Source organism: Macaca fascicularis, chromosome 13 (genome assembly GCF_037993035.2).
Source record: "Macaca fascicularis isolate 582-1 chromosome 13, T2T-MFA8v1.1".
In the NCBI taxonomy this organism is placed as follows: Eukaryota; Metazoa; Chordata; class Mammalia; order Primates; family Cercopithecidae; genus Macaca; species Macaca fascicularis.
In genome coordinates, this window is record NC_088387.1 from 116,157,132 (window position 1) to 116,181,956 (window position 24,825).

General features: G+C 44.2%; 1 protein-coding gene across 21 annotated transcripts in view; it reads right to left on the reverse strand.

Annotated features, from left to right (window-relative positions):
- LOC123568261 (uncharacterized) overlaps positions 1-18,374 on the reverse strand; it is a 106,948-nt gene extending 88,574 nt beyond the window's left edge. For 20 of the 21 annotated variants that reach the window (XR_012421790.1, XR_012421796.1, XR_012421789.1 and 17 more), the window contains exon 1: positions 17,901-18,047. Coding sequence is in view for 1 of the 21 variants with exons in the window: in XM_045368481.3 (XP_045224416.2) it covers positions 12,932-13,091; positions 17,901-18,349 (609 nt within the window). In the remaining 20 variants the exon portion in view is untranslated. Of the gene's footprint in view, positions 1-11,334; positions 13,092-17,900 lie in introns of those variants that run through there. The other variant, XM_045368481.3, reaches the window with a different exon arrangement.
- Between the last annotated feature and the right edge of the window lie 6,451 nt (positions 18,375-24,825).

Sequence of the window (24,825 nt, forward strand, 5' to 3'; positions counted from 1 at the left end):
TTCAGATTTCCTGAGCAGAGTCCACAGCTTTTTTGTTCTGTGCCACACACTCAGTGCCTCTCACAGATGGTGGTGATCCAGTCTATATGTACACCACTCTGTGTTAGAGTCTATGTACAATAATGTGAATAATGAAAGCATTCTGAATAGTTGTTAAATAATGTCCACGTGAACTCAACTGATCGACTCAGTCAGTGCCCTGTGTCTGCTTTGGCCTTTAATTTCCCATTTTGTATCTCTTTTGTTTAACTATTGGCTACTGTCTTCATTACAGATTATCAGCATAATGCCAAGTCAAAATATTTGGAATGATTAATGTTCATGTGCATCTAGGTGGATCTTACTCCTGTTTAACATGTGTGTGTGTTGAGCATTTTTAAATCATTAAGGTCTGTTCAATACTCAGTCATTTCTTAAGATCTTAGGCTATTTGAAAGACATGGATTCCAAAGGGTATTTATTTACCTGACATAAAATTTCCCTCTTTTCATTCCCTGCTCAACTGTCACCTATGATCAAACTCCATCTCTCTTACCTGGCTTCTCTAGCTCCAGATGACTTCCCCATCACCCAAGTTGCCCCATAAACTGTCTATTAAAACATATTCATTCTTTAGGTCAGGACTAAATGCTGTTCCTTCTTAGCATCTTCCCTGATTTGCCTGCACAAGAAGGGGTACCTTTCTCTAAATTCCAAAAGTACTTTTCAAATGGCTGTTTTCGTCAATGGCACATGTCTATTATACCCCCTTGCTGATAAACACCTGAAAGGAGGGTCCGTGCCTTGGTCAATGCCATGGTCCTACAACCTCTAGGAGAAGACTTTGCATAGCCCATAAAATGAGGAATCAGAGTATTTCTTCTAGAGGATCCTAGAGAACAACACGAGAGACTCACTAGAATTCACAGGAGTCCCCAAGAAGGCACCTGGTTGACTTTCTTCCCACTACTTCTGCTTCTGAGAAAATGAGCCCCAAGGAGAGTAAATTGCTAACCCTCTTTGGGGGAAGATAACACAGAAAAAACTTCAGAGAAGAAGAGAAAACTTTAAGTTGCACCTTGAAGGACAACTGGGAGTCCTCTGGGCTGAAGCGTACTATAGGGATGGGTGAAGGAAGCACTGCAGGTGGGGCCGCTGAGAGGCTGCTGTTGTGGGACTGTGGGTTGTGCAGTTTGGCTACCGTTACTTTATGCATTGATTCAGCAGATATACCTTGAGTCACCTTAAGTGTCCACTACAGATATGCAAATGGTATCTGTGAGATTGACACTACAGAGGTGAGGTCACGTTGACATATGGGGTGGTATGGGGAGAGCAGGAAGGCAGAGAACACGGGCTAGACAGGCAGGTGAGGAGCAAATGTGGAGGGCTGCTCATGACATCCTAAGCATCTTTGATCTTGCCCTACAGGTAGGTCATGGGCAGTTAATACTGACAATTCGACATTTATGTAATCCACATGAATGTTTAGAAAAAGATCTCTCTGACGGCAGTGCACAATGCAGAAGAGTGAGAGAGAAACTGAGTTGTTCGTACAATAGGATTGCCTCCAGTTGGTGAACACGGAGAAAACAGGAGCAGATTGCAAGGGCCGCAATTCAGAATGCACCCTCTTCCCCTCCCTCCCTCTCTACACACAAACGTTACAGTAGGACTGTAGAAAACCTTTCAGTTAAGATCAAGTAGCATACAATATATTTCTACTACTTTCTCTACTATGTCTGAGGGAAGATGAGTGGAGAGAAGAATGAAGATAGAAATAGACAAAAGCAAAACAACAGCACTTGCCCCAATCTGCCCTGGGAGATGGAAGAAATGGGGCGATTTACCAGAGCGTCTCTGTCTACTGGCTGGGGCTCAGCACCAGGTCCCAGGGCTAAGGGAGGCTTGGCCTTTGCTGGAAGAGAGCCCTCTACCCCCCGAGGGCAAAACTGGGCTTACATCAGGGTCTAGGCTAAAACAAGCAGCTCCCCTTTGTGGCTCTGAATCTTGCCTAAGTTACTTCCCCAGGTGCCAGGTCCCTCATCTGTGACTAGGAAAAATAAATTACCTACCTTACAAGATTTGTGAGAATTAGAAACTCCTTGTAAAGCAAAGGACATCCAGGAATTATAATAAGTATTACTGCTATTATTACTATAACCACCGCCACCATTATTAATACTACCGGTGATCACAGCCCAGAATCCCACCAAGAACCTGGCATCCGAACCTCCCCTTGACCCCAGTAACCCATCTCTCTTTCTAAATGGCTCCCATCATGCCTGCTGTGGAAGTCTCTTCAGAATGTGCCTTGAGCAGGAAGGAAAAGAAAACTCTAGTCTCTCCACATCTCCTAAATCGCCAATGTCCGACGTCATACCAGGAATTCTCCCTTACTGTTTACCTGCCTCTCTGTCTTCCCACCTCACACTCAGAGAGACAGGCACAGGAGGAGGATAGGTACCGGGGTCATGTCCCTGGGAAATAGCTAGAGCAGGATGGGAACCTAGGTCTCCTGCCTCTTGCTGGTCCACACCTGAAGGTAACACTCACCATGTTGGGAAGAAAGATGGAGACCCAGGCGTCTGGATGGTGGTTAGAAAAGGCTGACCTACCATTCTCACTCCTCTGTGACCTTGGGGACTAGAACTAAACTTGTTGTTCCTTGGTGACTGGAACTCCACAGCATGGAGATTTCAGGCCTGGGTGCACACATCCACCTACAGAAAATACCAAAAGACGCCATTCTACCACTTCAAAGACCAGGAGAGAGTCCCGGACACAAGGGACTTCTCCCGAGAACAGCTTGTGGGACCATCCTGGGTGCGTGTCTGAGACATTTTCGTGACACGTTGGCCCTCCCTTCTTTCTCAGGTGGACAGCAACTGGGCAGGATTACTTTGGAAATAAAATACCTGTTTGTTCACCGACTATCCATCCCGAACCTCCGTGAGGTTATAACGTTCCCAGGTAGATCTCCAACCAAACACTGAGCCAGGAGAAATGAGTAAAGGACATGAAAACGGAGTGAGCATACGAACATTTCCTCTAGATGAAGTATCGTGCACAGACTGAGGCTCAATGCATAAGCTTGGGAGTCAGCAGAACTCACTTTGAATCAGAGCTCCGTCTCTTGCTACCTCTGTGGTCTTGGGCCTACTGCTTAACCTCACTTGCCCAGTGTGTCACTGTCTGTCTATTGAGAATAATAAAAGTGTCCAAGTACAAAACCACTCTGAGAATTAAAACAATGCCACATGCAGGTGAATTAGAGCAGTGCTTTGCGTACCTACGTGTTCACAAAGTGCCTATTACCATTATTTTGTTGAATAAATAATCAAATACATTAATTAGAGCAATTAAATTGAATCTGAATTTTGGCCTGAGTATCTAGAAAAATTAAACCAGAAAAAATTCAGATTTCATCCCCAGATTAAATCCTCAGATAGGCATACACATTTTACAGGAAGGAAGTTGAGGCCTAAAGAAATTAAACAATTTGGCTAAGAACACATAACATCCTTGCAGCACAGTTGTTAGATCACAAGACCCCTTATCTTTCACTGTGCCCGTTTGTTTATTGTAGAAAGTAAACATGTTTAGTGGCCAAGAAAACATCCTATTTAGGAAAGATATTCTGTGAAGGGCTTGCGAAAGCTAGGTGAACTCTCCATTTTTAGCTACAGTTTTACATTTTTCAGTGTTATAATTTTATGCTCGTCTAATTAAACAAACTAGTTCATGACAAGCAAGGGTAAGGTGTTCATTCAATTCCCGCCTGGAACTGTGTTCAGGGTGTTTACCTGGGAAGCCATGTGTGACTAAAGAAATCTCCCAACGCAAGGGTGCAGACTCAGGGCCCAGTGTTCGGTGCTGCATTCCTCCACTGGAATCCAAAATCTCCAGGTCCCCAAGGTTTCATTACTGCGTGCAGACTAATATTTTGGGGTGAGGACAAGGGTGGGTGGGGAGACTGGGGGACTAAGGGACAGGGAGGTGGGGGGCTGGGGTTTCAGTTGGACAGATTCCCATCCCCCGCCCGCGCTGCTGCAGGAGCCAGCAATGCACCCAAGGCACAGAAGACAAAGGGAGCAAAGCTCCCACCCAGAGTCCGCATTCCATCAGGAATTTGCAATGAAACTTTCACCTTTTCCAGCAAACTCTGTGTATTTGAAAGATTTAATTTTCTCCTCACCTCCTCCTGGCCAAGCAGGAAGAAGAATTGGAGAGCTTATTTTAGCACAGAGTGTAAGCTGGAAAGCCCCTTCTGAACCTAGCAATTGGTTTTTGTTTTGTGGCCAGTGACTGCCACAAAAGGGGGCCTACCCCCAACCCAAGTATTCAATTAACCCTGTGTGTGACAGGCAGAGGATGGAGGCTGGTTCAGGCCCCATTCATAGGATTCCGAGGGGGGCTTTTTTGAAGGATTCTTCTTAACAAAGGTTGCCAAACTAAGTAGCTTTTTTGTTGTTGCTTGGTTCTGGCCTATTGTTACCTCTCAAGCGACCTTTTCCACTTAATTGGGGCTTTAGAATTCCACGTCTATTGTATCTGGAGATAAGAAACACCCTGCGTAGGAACTCTGGAAGTTTATGAATATAAGCATTTCTGCATTGGGTGATTCCAAAGCTGTTTAGTTATCACTTCTGTCCATTGACATAAGTTACACTGATAAAAATAATCGTCAGAAAATAACAACCACAGTGATAATGAGTTTCCACATACTGAGTTCCTATGAGGTGTCGGGCGCTGTAATCTATGCTTTGTGTGTGTTGTTTCTAATGTCGCAATTAACTCTGCATGTTACAGACCAGGACTCTACAGTTCAAGAAGAAAGAAGCCACACCACACCCCAATCAAAGCTGAGGGCAAACGCTGGCCCCTCCCTCACTGCCGGGCCATAGGACTTTATTCACAGCACTTGGGGCTCTGCTTAGTCAACAGTTCCGCTGTTTTAGCTCCCTGACTAGATTGGAAACCAGAACTGTGAACAGAGAAAAGATTAAAGTGCTTTTTGTATACACAGTTAAAAATGCAAATGCTTAGAGAGAACAGGTAGAAAATATAAATGTGTGAATTGGGCCTAGTGTCAGATAACAGAGAGCAGTGAGGCCTGAGGAAAACGGGAACAGCATACCTTCCAAAGAGGCTGACCTTCACATTGATTTTATATATATATACACAAACACAATCATCACTAAGCCAAACTCAGAAAATAGTTCTATGTCTGGATTGGTGACTGGACCTCCCGGTGGAGGACATCTGTCCTCTGTTAATGATACCAGGCAGAAGTCACAAACTTGTAGCCTTCAAGCCACGTTCCTTCCACAGACATAGTTCTTTGCTCTGCACAGGGTTTTAAAAGTCGAGAGATTCCTTGTCTGAGATCTCTAGCTTCCTGTGGGACTCTAGACTATGTGGCATCCCCAGGCCTGTGTGTGTCCCCTGGCAATAATAAGCCATCCAACTCAGACGGGGCGCATCTCCCTGCTGCACTGCACCTGCTACTCCACTCCTTGTGTCAGCTGCCTGGCCTGTGTGACTCCTTGGGTTTGCCACGTCTGTGTCAAAGGGGCTGAGTTTCCTAGGACCATTTTTCTTTGCTCAGATCTGGGGTGAGAGGAGCCCTCACTTAGTTCATTATACAAATATATACAGGCATGGAATTCACAAACTGAGGGTGTCACTGTCATTCATCTGGCAAATACTAACCTGTGACCCAAGGCCATCAAAGCACCTTTTTGACATATTTTATGTACACACACACACACAAACACACACACACACACAAAGGCACCAGCCATAGGGAGCAGAAGATGTTGCTCATGACACCCTGTTTGCAATAATGGTCAAAAGCACGCACATTTTATATTTAAAACATATTATGAATAGGTGAGTAACCAAAATTGAGATGGCGAAGGCCTGCAGTCATCTTTTTAATGAAAAGAGAAAAAGAGAAAGTTGTCTTTTCTTGGCGAGCTTGTTCAACTATCCAGAACATTTCTCCAAGAAAGCTTAGAGCGTCCATAAGTCATGGCACTCAAGCTCTTGTCTAGCATGTGGGATACGAACTCCCTTACCCTTCCTGAGTCACCTTCAGAGAATAGAATCATGTCTTAGACTTAGAGGAGTTTCATACCTGTTAGCCACTTAATCAGGCATTTGAACAACTTAATTGAACCTGAACATTTTATATCATTATATAAAGTGAAATATTCATGTTGCAGTCAAAATACTTCAAATAGTCCTAACCTAGCCTTTTAGCAATCTCATTAATTAGTAAAATGGACAAAAGCTACAAAACAAGAAACTAAACAACAAGATACAAATAAGAACATCCATGCATAAAACCTCTGTATCAGTTGAAGTGAAATCTACAAAATCCTTGTTATAAATGCCATGTCCTTGACTTTCTTTTTTTTTTTTTTTTTTTTTGAGACGGAGTCTCGCTCTGTCGCCCAGGCTGGAGTGCAGCAGCCGGATCTCAGCTCACTGCAAGCTCCGCCTCCCGGGTTCACGCCATTCTCCTGCCTCAGCCTCCCGAGTAGCTGGGACTACAGGCGCCCGCCACCTCGCCCGGCTAGTTTTTTGTATTTTTTAGTAGAGACGGAGTTTCACCGGGTTAGCCAGGATGGTCTCGATCTCCTGACCTCATGATCCGCCCGTCTCGGCCTCCCAAAGTGCTGGGATTACAGGCTTGAGCCACCGCGCCTGGCCCTTGACTTTCTTTAGAACTCTCCAAATCTTCACTCAAATTCAGGTTGCTCTTAATTTACATATGTATATTTAACCAGCTTCCTCATTCATATTTCTAGTTCTCTCTAGATTAGAAAAAAATATTCCGTGAGAAGCACTGCTATTATAGGGAAATGCACCAAGAGCAGAAGAAGTAAGAGATGACAACTGACAGAGAAATAAAAAAGATAAAACGTTGAAAACTACCAAAACGAACATAGAAATGCTAAAGATATGGTAACCTGGGGCTATTTGAAAGAGCAGAGAAACTTCACTGTGGAATTCCGGAAGTATCACTGCGCTACGTCACAATATGCATTGTTTGCTCTTCTTAAGGAGAAAGAAAATTATGTAATAAATTTAAAGGATCTGTGTACAAAATGACCTAAGTATGAAAAAGTTAAGAAGCCTAAAAGATGAATGCTCAGCCTTCTGGGCAACTCGCATTCCCACATTGATTCATTGCTTCCTGATGGTCTCAAATGCCTGACTCTGTTTAATTTTAGTCATTGAATCACTTTTGTCAATAAAACCATGAAAACTGTGTGAGACCTGGCATGGCATGGAAGCCAAGATTCAGTTTCTTGTAGCCCTGGACCAGGATATAGAGGTACAGGCTCTGTGGTCACTGTGCCTGCACCCCGCATCATCTCAACAGTGAGCCAGACTCAGATTTGCAAGCTGAGCTTGTGTTAGCCCTCTCTTCCCTGCTTGCTCCCAGCCATTATTTCTAATCAATCCTACCTTGCCATCCAGGGACAAAATGTGAGTACAAAATGAATCGGGATATAGTGGCTACCACTTTACAAATAAGGAAGCACACACACTTCTGTGCTCACAATCCACAAATGACAAACTCTCTCTCTCTACTACCTTCCAGCTAATCCTACAGATGATAAGTCCTATTAGATAGAGAACGTTTTATTCAAAATCTGAGCTTATGGGTGCAACACTGAGCTAGCACATTTCTTCCTGTCTATTCTCTGGTCCCACGCTGCCTGCTTCACCTCTTTCTGCTGTTGTGTAATTGTCAGCTACCGGTAACAAGTGGGAAATGGAGAAGGAGAGAGAGAGAGAAAGAAAATAGGGAATGGGTGAAGTCCATTCAGCAAACACGTGCTGAGCCTCTGTGCTCACTGCTGGGGAGAACGAGGTATCACCAGGAAAGGCTCAGCTTGGCCAGTACCCTGGATGGAGAGGTGGGTGTGTGTGCCCCTGGTGTGGGATGGTCAGAAAAGGGTGGGATGAGACTGGACTGAGATAAAAGGTGCCTGAGGCAGGTGCTCCTGCTCAGCATCATCCAGGTCTGGTCTGAAGGAGAGATGGGAGGTTAGGGTCATTCCTGGTAGAAGAGACTAGAAGCAAAAGCAAAAAAGTAAGAAGGAGACAGGGTAGAATTTGGCACCAGAAGTAGTTGGCTGCAGTTTAAGGCAAATTTGGACAGAGATCTAGTGTCACTCACAAACAGACCCCTCCTAACAAGATGGATTTGCAAGACACCCGCTCCTCTGGAGGGTCATTGGGCAGCATTTTCAATGGCATGAAAGGCTTTCCCTTACTCACCAAGACCTTAGATCCATTTGGAGGGTGGAGATTGATCCCTGGACAGATAAGGAGACCAAGAACTGGAGGCATTTTCTTACTTTCTCAAGACCCTAGACCTTGTGGACTACAGAACCGGAAGTTAAAACCAGGGCATCTGACCCCAAGTTCTACACCTTTTCAGGAACCCTAAAACTCAATCTTATTAGACATAATTTGTTATCTATGTTCACATGCAATAAGAAAATAAGACTAGGCTTAGGACAAGAAGCAGTACCCCAGGTGCCAAGGGTCAGTTTCAGGGTTCTCTAGAGCAGGGGTTGGCAAACTTCCCCTGCCAAGGGCCACAAGTGGGTGTGGGTGTGCTCCAACGAAGCTTTAGCTACAATATAGGCAGTGTTGGGCCTCCGCCTGGGGGCTGCAGTTGGCTGACCCTGGCTCTAGGGTTTGCTTTCCCATGCCATTGGAGCTTTTCGTGTTGGGGCAGGAACCCAGAGAAAGGCTTCAGTTGGGCAGGTCCAGCTGAATGTCAGGAAAAGTCCTGTGTGGGTTTCCCAGGGCAGTTCACGTTTTCTTGCCCAAATGTTAGACACCTTCACTATGCAATGCCAGATTTTAGACACTGCTCAGTTTACTGTGATTCTGAAGATGGACATGGGACACAGGCTCTGTGGAGGATGGAGGTGGCAATAGATGACTTAGGGAGGCTTTTGACAGCCTTGTCTGTGGCGGGTGGGAACCGCCTATCACAGAGAAGAATGCTGAGCCCAGACTGGGCCAGGACCAAGAAGTCATCGTAGGAAAAGTGATGATGCTTCACATGTGAGGAGCACGAATGTGGACGAGCCCCTGAGGAAGGAGACAGGCATCCAAAAACAGTCAGAGGAGACAGCTGTCATGTGTGTGCAGAACTGTATGCAGCTCCTTATTACAATGTGAATTTTGAGGCAGGGAATGGCAAAAATGAGGCTTGAAAGGCAAGTGAGGACCAGGCCATGGGGCTTCATATGCCATGCGGAGGACTCTGATTCTATCTTAGCAGCAAAGATAGAATTTTGCTGCACCCTGAAGCCTGCAGCCACCAACCGGGAGCTTCAAAGCTGGGCTGCTGGAGGGCCCCTTAGGAGTGACTTCCCGTCAGTGCCAGGGCTGGAGCCCAGTTTCTCTACCAGTGAATGAAGGAATCATTTCTGCCATCCCAGAGGGCTCTTCTTGGACAGAGCCTCTCCACTGATATAGTTATAACATTGGCTCTCCCTGGAAGCTGCTCTCTGGCCTGGGTTCATGCCAAGTCTGCATGTTCAGTGCCCAGCTACCCTGTGCCAGGCTGATTAAAGAAACCTGGCCCTGGCAGCTGAGGGCCATGCCAATGGGACAGCTTGGCCTCCTCATCCCTTGTTCTCTTGGGGAGGAGAATGTTCTATCCTATGATGACCACTGGGTCCACTCTGGGCACAGATTAGGATAATCTGGAACAAAACAGGACCCATTCCCGGGCACATCCCAGACCAATTTAATCAGATCTTTGAGAAGAGGGCCCGGCATCAGTTCACACTGGACGATGCCTGTGTGCAGGCAGGATTAAGTGCCACTGCCATTGCTGCGCCAGGCTCCCTGCCAGGAAAGTAGCCAGGCCCTGCTGGAAGTTCCTCTCTTTACCTAGACCTGGCTCTGCTTAACCCAGGAGAGTAGCGTGTGGGGGCAACACCAGAGCTTCTCTGACTTCCTGGTGCATACAAGTCACAGGGGTCTGGAGGTGGCGCCTGAGAATCTGCGTTTCCAACAAGCCTGCAGGGCACGCTGATGCTGCTGGTTCATGGACCAAACGCTTCAGTAGCAGGACAATGGGTCAGCACAATCCTCCTGGCAGTAGTGTCTGGTTCCAAGTGTACTAAGATTGGGCCTGCTCAGCCCTGGGGGTTTACCCCTGCTGCTTAGCAGTCGGCTGTGTGTACCCCACAAGCATCTCTATTCAATTTGTGAGCCAGACGTGGAGGAAGTGGGAAGTTCTTGGGTCTGGAAGGCGCTTCAGGCCAAGTGAGAGACCTGAGAAGTAGAAAATGGGAAGAAGAAGGACGGGAGCCACTGATTCTAAATATTCATGAGAAGGGACTGCAAGATGTTAGAGAAGAACATGCCTACGGGAGCTGGAGAGCCAGGACGGTTTCCTGGAGGAGGTGCAAGCTGATAGGTGGCCCTGAAAAGACCAGTTAAATTAGATCTGAAGCCTCCTGCAGCCACCAACATGGAGCACCAAAGCTGGGCTGCTTTGGAGAAGACAGAGGTGAGAATAGAACGGAGAAAGCTGGGGGGCTCAAATCCCATTCTCATGGCCTAGCTCAATTTCACTGTCTCCTTTTGTATTTGTTTACTTATTTATTTTGAGACTCAGTCACACTCTGTCACCCAGGCTGGAGTGCAATGGCGCAATCTCGATTCACTGCATCCTCTGCTTCCTGGGTTCAAGCGATTCTCCTGCCTCAGACTCCCGAGTAGCTGAGATTACAGGTGCCTGCTGCCATGCCTGGCTAATTTTTGTATTTTTAGCAGAGACAGGGTTTCACCATGTTGGTCAGGCTGGTCTCGAACTCCTGACCTCACGTGATCCTCCTGCCTTGGCCTCCCAAAGTGCTAGGATTACATTACAGGCATGAGCAAGCCACCTCTCCTGGCCTCCTTAACATGCAGCCTTTCTTCTGGGGTTATAGCTTTTGTTGCACTACACAGATTTTGTATTTTTTATTTCTGGCTCCTACTGTTCTGACACTATATACTATGTACTTCTCTATCTAGATTTTTGCTTGTCTAGGCTGTACACTATGAGATGTCCTTCTCTTCCTTTACAGCTTGACAAACTCCTATGCATTCTTCAAAACCCATTTTAAATTATATCTTATCTCAGTACTGTTTCCTAACCATCTCCCTCAGGCAACATAAGTGATTTTTCGATCTATGTTTCTGCAGCTATCTTTACTAGAGTCCTTATTTTAGAGCATGCGTAGATTAATTATTCTGTATTTGTGAAAGCACTTTTTAAAAAACAAAAATAAAAACGGACCAAAATAATAAACACTGATTTTTTTTTCTGTAATAGGGTTACATTAAAGGAGGTTTTTTTTGGTAAAACACATACTAACAAATTGATAAATGCACAATTTGTTATCATGGGCCAATATATTCTAACAAGATTGTATATTATAGTAGCCAGCAAAAATTATCTCTACCTGGTATGGACTTCTGACAATAAAAAAGGAACAGAAAGAGAGCGCATTAACATACAATAAACACTAATTAAAAATAACTTTAAAATGAAAGATATCATGATAAAAATACAATGCTTACATTGTGTTTATGAAAATGACATTTTAGAGCAAACAAATTATTAATTGCCTAATTCATTTGCTAATAATACAGATGTGGAAAAATTTCTTTCATTTTTATGTTAGCGTTAGCTGAATTATTGCAGTGTATCCAAAAGCATCCTCAGGTTACATCATATCACATGTTACGGTGATAACATCTCTTCACATGAGATCATCTTCTTTTTTAATTATGAAAATATTGTGTCTGCTTGTCCTGATTTTGGTTTTGCTGCTGAAATCAATATTGGCTTTGCATGTTCCAGCTTTAATCAGCTTCTGATTTTATGATGGGGAATTTCACAACCTTCACATCATCTCTCTGAATTTCTTCCTTTGAAATATTTACAAAGAATTGAAGTCTATAATGGATACCCACACACCGGGAAAAGCCAGCAACAGAGAATGTTAACTTCATCTTTAATTTGCATACAGGAGCACAACACATGGCACAAAACAGCTCACTGTATGTTGTGGCATGTGCGAATGCTTGCTCTACACATAGGAAGTGTTCTCAAACTCCAGCGATGTAACTGTGCACAATGGAAGGTAAATAATGAACGCTGTAAAGCTCGGGGAAGAGGGGAAGAGGAGGCTTCTGGCAGCCTAAAGTGGAACTACAGCCCCTTCCTAAGGAATGCAGAATGGCAGGGCCTGGAAGGAAAGCCTGAGAGAGAAGCCTGGGGCAGGAACGTGGGGGCGGTGGTTCTGACCGAAGCCCACCCACCTCAGCGCCGTATTTCCGAGTCCATCAGAGTGCTCTTGTTTCCAGCTCAGAACCTGGGCCCTTGGCAGCCCCCCTTGCAGCCAGCCCTGTCCCCCAAGCTCATGGCCGGGAAACCACTCCTGCGAAAGCTGATTGTGTTTTGCTCTAGGCCTGGAGAAAGGTGCCTTTTCGCTGACTCAGTAACTCGGGTGCAGCCCTTCTCCAGAAGAGTCACCTCCTCCCCTCGCTGGAGCCCCTCAGAGCCTGGTGCATGTAGCTGCTTGTTTATGGGTCATTAAAGGGGTGGCTGGGGGCGGTGAGAGGAGTTGGGGAACTTGGGTCTGAAGGGTGAGGAGAGAGAGCACCAGCCTCCAGCTTATGACCAATTGGAAAGCGAGGCACGGGAGCTCTGCAATTACAGGATGGTGTGTCTCCTCTGCGGATGAGGGGCAGTGGCTCTGATTATGCCAGCGCATAAATTCCATCCTCCATGGCCACTCAAATACACAGGCAGCTGAGACCCGTGTAACCGCTCCTGAGGCTTCCTCCAGAGCTGGTGCAGCACTCTTAGCAGGAAAAGATGAGCCAGGAGGAGTGGTTTCCAATCCTAGTTCCACCCGTTAGGAGCTGCGGGACTCTGCCTCATCTGTGGAGTGACGCGGGCCCCTCCCTCACTGTGCTGGTGAGAGGTACGCATGCTGCCGGGCAATCTGCCTGAGTGTTGGGTTATTTGAATTTCAATTTCTCCCTCTTGTCTACTTTTTCTCCTGAACAAAGTAGAAAATGAAGGAAAAACAGATTGGGTGTTAAATTCTCACGTGTTTTAAAAATGGTAAGGCTTCTCTTTAATTTTCCCTTTTCCCTAAACAGGCCACCACTCACCATCCCGTCACCAGCGCCATTCAATTCTGCTGTGACCTGTGGCCTGATCTCCACGCAGCCCCTCCCAGCTGATTTTTCCAAGCCAGTACGAGGCACCAGGGTGTTCTGCCTGAACCTTCACAATAACCTCCTCACCAGTCTCACTGCTGCCATTCCTGGCTCCATAAAATCTGAGCTTTCAGAGAAGCCAGTGCGATCTTCCCACATAGAAATGAGAGCACGGCACCATCCAGCCGCAAAACTCCCCAGAGCTTCCCAGAACACTTTGAAAGAAATACAAAGCCCTTGCCTGGCCCTGCCTCTCCCTGACCTCAGCCTAGACTGGCTCTACACCTTCCTCTTAGCCTCAGCCATGGGCCACACAGGCTGGCCTTCCTTCTGTTCCTCAAACAAGCCCTGCACCGCCTACCCCAGGACCTTTGCACCAGCTCACCTTGGCTTGAGACGCTCTCTCTTCCGGCCCGTATTCTCCTTCACAATTCAACCAAATCCTCACTTCCTAAGTAGCCACTTTGATAATTTAGTCCCAATCCAGCACTCTCCAGTCCTCATCATTGCTCACCATTTGAGTTAACACCCATCTGCATCTTGTCTTCTTCATTTTCATTTATTTCTTTGTCTAATTTTCGGGGGCCACCTTTCATGCCTAGCTGTGCTCCCTGGGAGCACAGCTCCTATTTTCGCTCTGCTTATCCTCAGTGCCTAGAATGGTGCCTGGCCCAGAGTAGGGGAGCAAACAATATCTGTGAAATGGATGAAAATGTACAGGCAGAGGCAGCACCTACATGTGGCCCTTCACGAAGAGCATGCATTGTCAGTATATTCTCCATCTTTGCAAATGTAGGAAAGCTCACTGCTGATGCCCTCCCCCCACCCTGCGGTAACTAACCCAGCTTCTACCTGCTCCACTGGCCTCTCCTCTGAGGATAACTTCTCGTCAGGGCTTCAGATGGCCTCATTTTGGGAGGAGCATTTTACTTAGCTCAAATATGTCTCTCTTTTTTATCTGACGATTCTTATTTATTTATTGTTTTGAGATGGAGTCTTGCTCTTGTCACCCAGGCTAGGGTGCAATGGCGCAATCTCGGCTCACCGCAACCTCTGCCTCCCAGGTTCAAGTGATTCTCTGCCTCAGCCTCCCAAGTAGCTGGGATTACAGGTGCCTGCCATCACGCTCGGCTAATTTTTGTATTTTTAGTAGAGATGGGGTTTCACCATGTTGGCCAGGCTGATCTTGAACTCGTGACCACAGATGATCTGCCATCCTTGGCCTCCCAAAGTGCTGAGATTACAGGCATGAACCATCATGCCTGGCCTATCTGTCATTCTTAAAGCCACCAAAAGGAAAAAAAAAATGTAATCACTTTTTCATGTCTTCCAGATATCTATCTATATATATAGAGAGAAAGACCTTAGGTAGGTAATTTAACTTTGCTAAATAAGGTATAAACAAGATTGTCTTAGCTCTGCTGCCAATCTTGAAAGATCAATTACCTTCTCTAGACCTCAATTTCTTCAGCCCTAAAAAGAAGGTATTGATACTAGGGGAATGACTGAATGAATTTTGATAAATGTGTACATTCGTGCTAAGGAAGGTCATTAAATAATTTTAAAAAATGAATGACAAGGAAAAATGGTTAAAGTAAATTCAGAGCTCCAAAATATTAATATATTTCAAATGATGTAGATAACTTTAAAAGTATTTGGGAAAAATCAAATGATCAGAAGTACATTTAAATGTTAGAGAATTATGCGTGGTTTTTATTTATTTTCCCTTCTTTTAATTCTCTAAATTGTAACCAGTAAGTATATAAAATGTTCACAGCACTGCTCCTTTCCCAAATTAATAAACCTAAAATGAGGAAGTCAATCAGATAATGTATAAGTTCCCCTGTTGCCCTGCTAGTTTGGATTGTAGCTTTATTGCATGCACTTCTCATATGGGGATGGAGCAGGGCCAGGGAAGGGACTGACCCAGGCTGGGCCTCTCAGAACACTGCATCCCCGGACCCCAGGGCTGTATTTGGGATGTGTCTGGGAGCCAAACAAGGCCAAACAAAGGACCCGAGGATTTAGCGTGAACTCTAGGGAAAGGGGTCCTCTTTTATCACTGGAGTTACTAATGAGAACTGTCAGAGTTCTCTCTGACAATCCATGGAGAGTGTTTGCTTGTATGAAAGAGAACTCAGAAAAAAAAGCAAACTTGAGGAGTAGAGAAAATATGAACAAAAAACAATACTTATATTTGTTGACTTTATTCAGCCCATGGGTCCAGCTGGGTCAAAGTTGTGTTTGATCTTTCTGGTCACCTGACCCGATACATTTCCTCTCTTGCCTAAACTAGTGTGAGATGTGTCGGACACAACCCAAAGACTCTGCTCATGGGCACAGTTAGGCATCCATGCTGTTCCAGCTTTGCCTTTGTAGCAATCTCTGCTCAAAGGATGGTCACGTCCAACAGGAAGAACCATGGAGGCTGTGGTCCTCCTTGTCCTGCCGCATGGCTAATTAGAAACACGGCCTGCATGCACCCAGGCTCCACCAGGAAGATCTCCTCACTGCCTACACCAGAGGGCCTCAGGCTTCCATTCTGGGACAAAGTCAGCGCCTTAAAAACCTCTTTGTGTAAATTATCCAAGTCCTAAAACAACATACCGTCATCTGGGAGCAAATCAGTGCTGGAATAAATAACCCAACAATGCAACTGATCCTCACTGAGTGCTTGACCTCACTGTCTACCTCACCATTCAATCTCACTTCCATTGTGAGACCAGGGTTCAGCCTCCACCCCATCCAGCATAGCTCACACCAAGGCTGGTGCCTTGCAGGAGCCGGGCGCCTTCACCTGTGGGCATCTCTCTCCCTGCAGTGAGCCCAGAGCACCCGTGTCCCCCATCCCTTGAGCTGCAGCCTCCCTGAGATCCCCAACGCTGGTGTCTGGGCTCTGGGCTTCTGCTTCGGTTTCCTGGTTGTTGATGTCATCTAGAGCCACAATCTTCTTAAGGACCATGAAACTCTTGGAAGCCCCCTGTTATCTTCCCAGGAATTGGATATTCTTTCTTCCTCCCCACAGTTGGACAAAGTTCTCCCTCCTGTGAGCCAGGCACTGCACTAGACTCTGAATATATCAGGATGTGAAACCACAGTCCCTGCCTTCAAGGAGCACAGGTGAGTGGGGCAGGGTGTAGATAACGGCAGTACAATCTTACGTGATAGATACAACGCTGGGTGTTTTTAGGACAAGAGAGAAACACCTAAAAGAGCCTAGGGAGCTGTTTTGAAGGAAGCAGGAGCTCAGCGTAGCCTTAAACAATGAATACAAGTCATTCAGGTCACTGGAGGGGGTGCCTAGCTTAAGCAGAGGCATGAAGATGAGAAATATTGGGAAGCAAGCAGGAAAATACAAGCAATAGTTGTCCGGGAAGCAATGAAGCAGGGCATCTCACAAAATAAGGCCAGAAGGGAATATAGCAGCAAGAGAGTGGAGATCACGTACTCCAATATCAATGCAGTCAGGCAAAGGAGGAAGCTCGACAGGGCCCCCAAGGAAGTGAGGGAGGCAAGGGAGATTTAATCAGGAAGCTAACACGGTCCTATTTGTCTTCTGGATGTAACTGTTTGGTATTGAAACAAGAACATCTGCCTGACTGCGAGCACCGTGTTGTCTCTTAACACCAGAACCTGCCCAGTGGATCAGTCATCCTGGAGGTTGACTCCAACGGGGGAATGGCTCAGAGTCATCAGAGCCATTTGGTCATCATGACAGGGCTTCAGCCATACTGTTCCAAATACGCCCTCATCCCAGAGCCTGAGATCGCTCCCGGTCTCCTCTCCAACCCTTAGACCTGTCGCTGGGGTCTGACATCCACAAAGCTAAGGCCACCAGGGCTGGCACCTGCTGAAGTGCCCGCCGTGAGCCTAAGATTGACTCACATCTGCACTGAGTCACCACACAACACAAAACCTGGCTGTATTCATTTTACAGGGCTCTGAATGGGTAGCTGACTTCACTGAGACTGTAACCTAGATCCCACGGCCTTTCCAAGTTTACATCTGCATCTTATCGTCACCTTTTCTGTCTCAAAGCACCGAGTCCGTGGGTAATTTTTAGGTGTGTCAAACACCAGGCCTTGTGCCAAGGACTCAGCAAACGAAGGTAAATAGGGCACAATTTTACCCCTAAAGAGCTTCAACCTGTCATGGCAAATTCATAACCATCTTTTTCAATGGAGAACAGAAACACCAAGAGGTTATATGATTTGCCCAACACCACAGGGCTTCCTGGTGCTGCTAGGACAGGTTCTGAACTTGAACTCAGCACTCCAGACCCCCTGGAATAGTCCACTGCCAGCATTCCGTGATGAGTTCACAGACTACGGAGAGGAATCACCTCTGGGGACCTGCCGAGCAGACTCAGGGCAGTTGCGGACACATCCGAGAGTCAGAGCTAGATTTCTCCTGAGCTGGATCCTCTCTAAAGCCATCTCCCCGATTTTAAAGGGGGCTTTAAGACCCAGGTGCATGATCAGCCTAGCTCTTGCTTTTCAAAAAGGAATTAGGGAAATGCCGAAAGACTCTCAGCAAATCAATCTGTCTGATAGCAGTGTCCAGCCTGGCAGCCGGACTTGTTCTCATGCACACGGCAGAGACCTGCACCAGACGACCAGCATCCGAACCCCCGAGCCTCGTCTCACCTGAGCAGGGCTCCCTTTGTCACCGTGTCAGCGGCTCCGAGTCGTGAAGGTTCTGTGCTTCCAACGAGGCTCGTCTGGGAGGCATCGGCACAGCTTTTAGCTTCCTTTAGTGAGGCAGTCGTCAAAGCACTGCCGGGACTGCAGAATGAAATCTGGATTTGAGAACCCTCTGCAGGGCTGCCAGGGGTGCTTGGCACTGCCTGGCGCCACCAGCCGGTCCAGCTCCAGCCAGACTGCTGACCTGGCACTGGCGCTGCATGATATAACTCGCTCTCACGGGGAAGCTTTAACTGTCTCTTCCCCAAGCTCGGAGTCCTCCAGCCTCTGTAGGATGCATCTGTTCTGTGATGCCCCTCTTTCGACACTCCGGGCTCCTCTCTGCCAGGGTTCCAGCCATTCAGGGACTCACAGCCCGATCCCTGCAAACATACCAGCCAAGAATTCATCATTTTTAGCAAAGTAATGATTAATCCCAAGGCTTCTGTTGAAGTCCTTCTCTTTTATTAGTGCAGCCAATTAAAATATATTTAAGCATAAAGATATTTATAAAGATTCTAGTGTTTTTCCATAAATACCTACCGATTGAAGTCATTTTATTTTTAAAAAAATCCAGCAACTATTCCCTTATTCCTGTATAACACATTGTTCTCATTTAATTTATATGACTTTAAGACTCCATATGGAAAGGATATAGTTGACTGGGGAGACATGGATACAAAAAAAAGTAACCATGTAGGAAATTAATAATGCACATTGGAATATTAATTATGTTGTTGGAAGAATGCAAGAGACACATAAGAGCATAGAACTGAGACTAAGGAGACCTGGAGACCTGGGTTCCAGTTCCAGAAATAACACTAAATTAACTTTAAAGATGTGTGCAAGTTACTTGGTGCCTGGACGTCAGTATCTCCCTGGCTTTCAAGCAGTTAGTTTGGTTGATTGCCAAAGTTCTTCCCAGCATCACCATTCTAATACATTTTTTTAAGCCAAAACACATATACCTGTGGTTTTTAGAGGAAGTGTAATACAGCCATTAGAATCACTGAAGACTCACAGGCTTCTAATCCTCATTGCCCCTTCTTAGCTCTGTGACCCAGACAAATTGTCTAAACAGTGGACACCTCAGTATCCCCGATTACAAGACGGGAGAACATTTACTGTTACATGAGCTGATGCAGTTGCTGTTAAGAATTAAATGAGTTAATGTATGCAAAACCAGCTGGAACATTGCTTCATCCATGATTTTGCACAATAAATGTTAACTGTTAATACTCTATTCAATGGTCCTAATTCTACCACAACTATCTTACTAACTTACTAGCTTGCCAGTACTGGAGATGCAGTACTTGTTATATATATGTAGGATTCATAGTCTTCATGTCAGAGTCCTGCCAATGCTTTCAAAGATAAGGCCACATCTCTGTGTTAGAAGACAGATTTTTGGCTTAGGGTAAAAAACATTTATTGAACACATATTGTATGCCAGAATACCCTCTAAAGCATTTTTTCTATATTATCTACATGTTTCAGGGCACTGTGTAAACTGTACTCTCTTTTATTAACAATTTAAAATACTCTCAATTATAAAACAAGGTGATTCCAATGCATAAAATTTATATACTTTGCCCAAAGCTATGGATGTGGTTAGTGTTAAATCCAGGAACCAGGGAGTCTAACTCAAAGTAATTCATCACGTGAATTACCCAAGCTAAAGGGAGATTCAAGTGTATACTGCTCGGGTGATGGGTGCACCAAAGTCTCACAAATCACCACTGAAGAACTTACTCATGTAACCAAATACTACCTGTTTCCCAAAAACCTATGGAACTAAAAATAAAATAAAATAAAATAATAAAGGGGGAAGGCAAACAGAAAGTAGAAACTGAAAAGAGACTTTATAGGAGGGCAAGAGAAATTGGTCTTTTTGTCTTCAGTCTCTCAGCTCCAGCTTTTTTTTTTTTTTTTTTTTTTGAGACAGGGTCTCACTCTGTTAGCTGAGCTGGAGTGCAGTGATACAATCATGGCTCACTGCAGCCTCAACTTCCCAGCTCAAACAATCTTCCCACCTCAACCTCCCAAGTAGCTGGGATTACAGACACCATCATAGCTGGCTCACTTTAAAATTTTTCTTTTGTAGAGAAAAGATCTTCTTATATTACCCAGGCTGGTCTCAAACTCCAGGGCTTGAGAGATTCTCCCACTCTGACCTCCCAAAGTGCTAGGATTACAGGTGTGAGCCATACTGCCTGGCCCGAACTTTTTATTGGTGTGTGGACACTCTAAGAAATTTTAAAGTATGAGTCTTCAAAACATGTATTGATATATACATTACATATACCTCACACTAAATAGTAATAATAGTAGCAACAACAATAACTGAGGACGGAAACTTAGAAGGAAAATGTTTCTCTTCCATCAGCCCCTTTCAGGACCACACCACTGATTCCTACTGAGAAAGCCTAACATTCTACCAGCTGACAGAGAGGAAATGTTTACAGGGCCCAGCTGCAAGATTTCACAGCAGGGTGAGAAGGGTGGATTTAGAGCTGAGAGACAACCAATTGATGAGGGGAAGAGAACATGTAGATGACAGAAGGGTCTTCACCTCCCAAGAAAAGTCAGGATCCACAGCTGGTCTTAGAGGTTTTCTATTTTAATATTAAAATAAAGTAAAGCCTCCTTTTCTCCATGAATCTATCTGTCATTCATTAAATCAAAAATTTACATTGAAATTTTGAATAAGATGACTGCGCTGCTGAATATCCTTTATAGATATCAAAAGATGCCTTAATGTCCATCTTAGGTGTTCATTCCCTGGTAAAGGGGATCTCCATTTCCTTCTAATCAGTTCCTACTAGTTCTTGGCATTATTAAATGTATATATTTCAGTCTATGTTTTTTATATGATTTTGCACAAGCTGCTCCCCTGTCTATAGAACTTTTTACATGAAGTCTAGGTCAGTTCATGACTCCCACCCTATTCCATCTCTATTTGTTCTACACATTTAGATTATTACATTTAAGTCACCCTGTTATAATCATTTATTTACCTTTCTATTTCTCTTGTAATAGTCTCTTAGTGACAAAAGCAGTGTCTTAGTCATCTTTGTTTCCCTGAATTTTAATCCAATGTTTCTAAACCTTTGCACAGATTGAAATTTGTGAGTAGGTCATTCTTCTTTGTAGGGGAACTGACCTGTGCATTGTAGGATTTTAGCAGCATCCCTGGTGTCTACCCACTAGATGCCAGTAACATCCTCCTAGTTGAGCCAAACAGAAACCTCCCCAGCCGTTGCTCAGCATCTCTCGGGTGGCGAAATCAATGCCACTAGAGAATCACTATGTTAGTACAATTACTAGGTCAGAATTAATACTAGACAAAGTGGTCATTGAAAAAAATATCAAATTACAATAGAATTCATTAAATATAACATAAACTGCCGTCATTTGACAACTAATATGTCTCAATTTATTTCGTAGGAAAAAGAAAACTACAAATTCATTTATTTATTCATTTAATTAGTAAATTGAATGAACATACTGACTACTTATTCCATTTTAAATGTTTTCCTAACCCTGAATGTAGAGAGGTAAGAAAATTAAATTTCTGTCCTTACTGGGGTTATCTGATAAAAAGTCTTTCACCTACACACACAAAGATACATATATTCGCAGCTAACAAATCCAGCCATCCATCTATGCATTTATTAATTTATTTTGCAAATATCTGTTGCTCCTGCTTTGTGCTGGACATCACCATGCCTGTGCTAGGGACATAGAGCTTTATAAGACACAATTCCTGTCTTCAGGCAACCATAGGCAAAGAAAATCTAGTAAACAATTGTGTGCAAGAAAATATTTATTTATGCAATAAACGTTTAGGCACAGTGTTACCTACTGATATGATATTGAGCAAAGTTGATACAGTCTCATGCAGCTGTCTAGGAATGAAGACAGACATTTGGCGAGAAATAAGGAAGAACATTCTAGTAAAAGTGAGGACCACGAAAGTCTAGGGTGGGTCCACCTGTCTGAGATCAGGCAGTATTTGCAGTGATTTTAACGCATGCCCATCAGTTCTCTGACACTCCTCCCACAAAAAGTGGGGTCTATATCACCTCATCTTAAATTGACTTGAATGACTCACTTCAAATAGGATGTGGCAGAAGTGGAGCCACGTGACTCCTGAGTTTAGACGTAAAAGTTAGTATGGCTCTGCTTGGTTTTCTCTATTTTGGGACTCACCATGAAATTCAGCCAGGATACTGTAAGAAAGTTCAGGCCACGTGGCTAGGCCATGTGTAGGCATCCCAGCTGACAGTCCAAGCTGAGGCCATAGCCAATGACTCCATGAGCCACCAGACATGTGAGCGGATGAGCTTTCTCAGAAGTCCAGCCTTCAAGTTGCCCTGCCTAGGGCTAAATGGAACAGAAAGGAGCTATCCTCATCAAGCCCTGCCCCAACTACAGATTTGTGAATAAAAGAAATATTGTTGGTTTAAGCCATCAAGTTATGGGGTGGTTTGTTATGCAGCCATAGTACCTAAACAATATCATGGATTGGATTAAAAGTTGCCCAGCTGTGGTGGGTGCACAAAGTCTGTATTGAGTAGTTTAAAAACGATTTCATGAGTTGGTGATATGAGTCTTGTCTTGAAATATGAATGCATGTGCCAATGAGTATTAGCCAGGCAGAGGAGGGCAGAAATGAAGATAAGAAGTAGCATGCCTATTCTTTGAAGTGTGAGCATTTCAGTTTGGTCAGACCGTGGAGGGCAGCACTGGAATGGAAGAATCAGAATAAAGAAAGTTAATTTGTTAGCTTTATTTAACATCAATACGGTTAGTTTGTTGACTAACAAAATAAAGCCAGATTCAAATATGGAAAGCCCTTACAATGAGTTTTACTATTATGACAAAATGCACAAAATATAAAATGTATCATTTCAATAGGGTACAATTCAGTGGCATTCAATCCATTCAGAATAGTGTGTAGGCAGCCATCAGCACTACTGAGCCCCAAAACATTTCCATCACCTTCAAAAAAAATTCTTATATCTGTAAAGCAGTCACCCTCCCCAGTTGTCCCTGGTAACCAATAATCTTTTTTCTTTCTCTTTGAATTTGTCTGGATACTTCATTTATAATTGACCCTCTAACAATGTAGGGGTTAGGGGTGCCAACTCCCTAAAACTTTTTACAGCCAGAAATCTGCATATAACTTTTGACTCCCCAAAAAAACTTAATTCCTAGTAGCCTATTTTGACCAGAAGCCTTACTGATAACAAAGTCAATTAACACATATTCTGTATATTATATATATATTACCTATGGTATTCTTACAATAAAATAAACTAGAGAAAAGAAAAATGTTATTCAGAAAATCACAAAGAAGAGAAAATATATTTACTCTTCATTAAGTAAAACTGGATCATCATAAAGGTCTTCATTCTTGGTGTCTTCAGATTGAGTAGGCTGAGGAAGAGGAGGAGGAGAAGCAGTGAGTCTTACTGTCTCAGGGATGGCAGAGACAAGAAAATGCACACATAATTGGAGTCACACAGTTCAAACCTGTATTGTTCAAGGGTCAACTGTAAATGAAATCAGATGAGATACGGCCTTCTGTGTCTGCTCCTATTTCTTGGCATAATATTCATCCACATTGTAGCTTGTGTCAGTACCTCACTTCCTTTTATGGATGAATAACATGTCACTTTATGGGCTTGCTACATTTTGTTTGTCCATACATACATGGGTGGACATTTAGGTTGTTTCCTCCTTTTGGCTATTATGAATGGAACTACCATGACCATTCTTGTACGTATAATTGTTTGAATACCTGTTTTCAATTCTTCTGCCTACATAACTAGAGGTGGAATTGCTGGGCCCTGTTCAATGTTTACCTTATTGAGGGACTACCAGACTCTTCCAGGGTGGCTGCACCATGTCACATTCCACCAGCAATAACTACAGGGTCTAGGTAGTGCCGCTGCTTATAGTTTTATTGTTTCCTGGTTTCTTCTTCATTCGAGTATTTCTGCAACTATGCTGGTGATTGATTTCATGTGGTAGTTTTTTTGAAGATTAACAGGAGAAATTCCAGAAGGCTGAATGAGAAGGAAGGTTCTACTTTCTAGGCTCCTACTTGTAGAGAAATCCCCTAGATAATCAGAGGTAAACCTCAATTTTATAAGCTTCCCTTATAAAAGAGGCCCAAGAGAGCTTGTTTCCCCTTTTCCCTGGGTGAAGATGCAGTAAGAAGTTTTCATCAAGGGGGAGCAGGCCCTCACTAGACACCACATCTGCTGGTGCTTTGACCTTGGACTTCCCAGCCTCCAGAACTGTGAGAAACAAATTTTTGATTTGTAAGTCATGTAGTCAGTGGTGTTTCTGTTATAGCAGTCCAAACAGACTAAGACATACCACACAGAGCTGTTAAAAGTATACTATTAAATAAGAAATCTTGTGCAATGCAACTGGACCAACGTCTCACATATAATAGATGCTTTGGGCACACAGGAAGTTCTCTGCCTCATACTTATTTTCCTGAACTGAATTTGTCTCATCCCTGAAAAAACGGAAAATAACTGTCCTTTCTTCTTGCAAATGCTGTTTCAGTTCACTTAGCAATCTTTTCAAGAAAGAAAATTAATACTCTAACTTAAATGAAACAGCCCCAGCCCTCATAAATGTAAAAGATTATATAATACAAATTAGCACAGATATTTAGTTAGGCAATGGAAACACAAAAGCATGTTGCAGAGTCACCACTCAGGGGCTCTCCACATGGTTTCCTTCTCCCACATCAGTTCTTAGGCGAATCACTACCCTAGACGTAAGGAAAATTAAAAAAAAAAAAAAAAAAAAAAAAGGTGGGGGAAATTATTTCAGTCTGCTGACTTTACCTTTTGCAGACATAAAT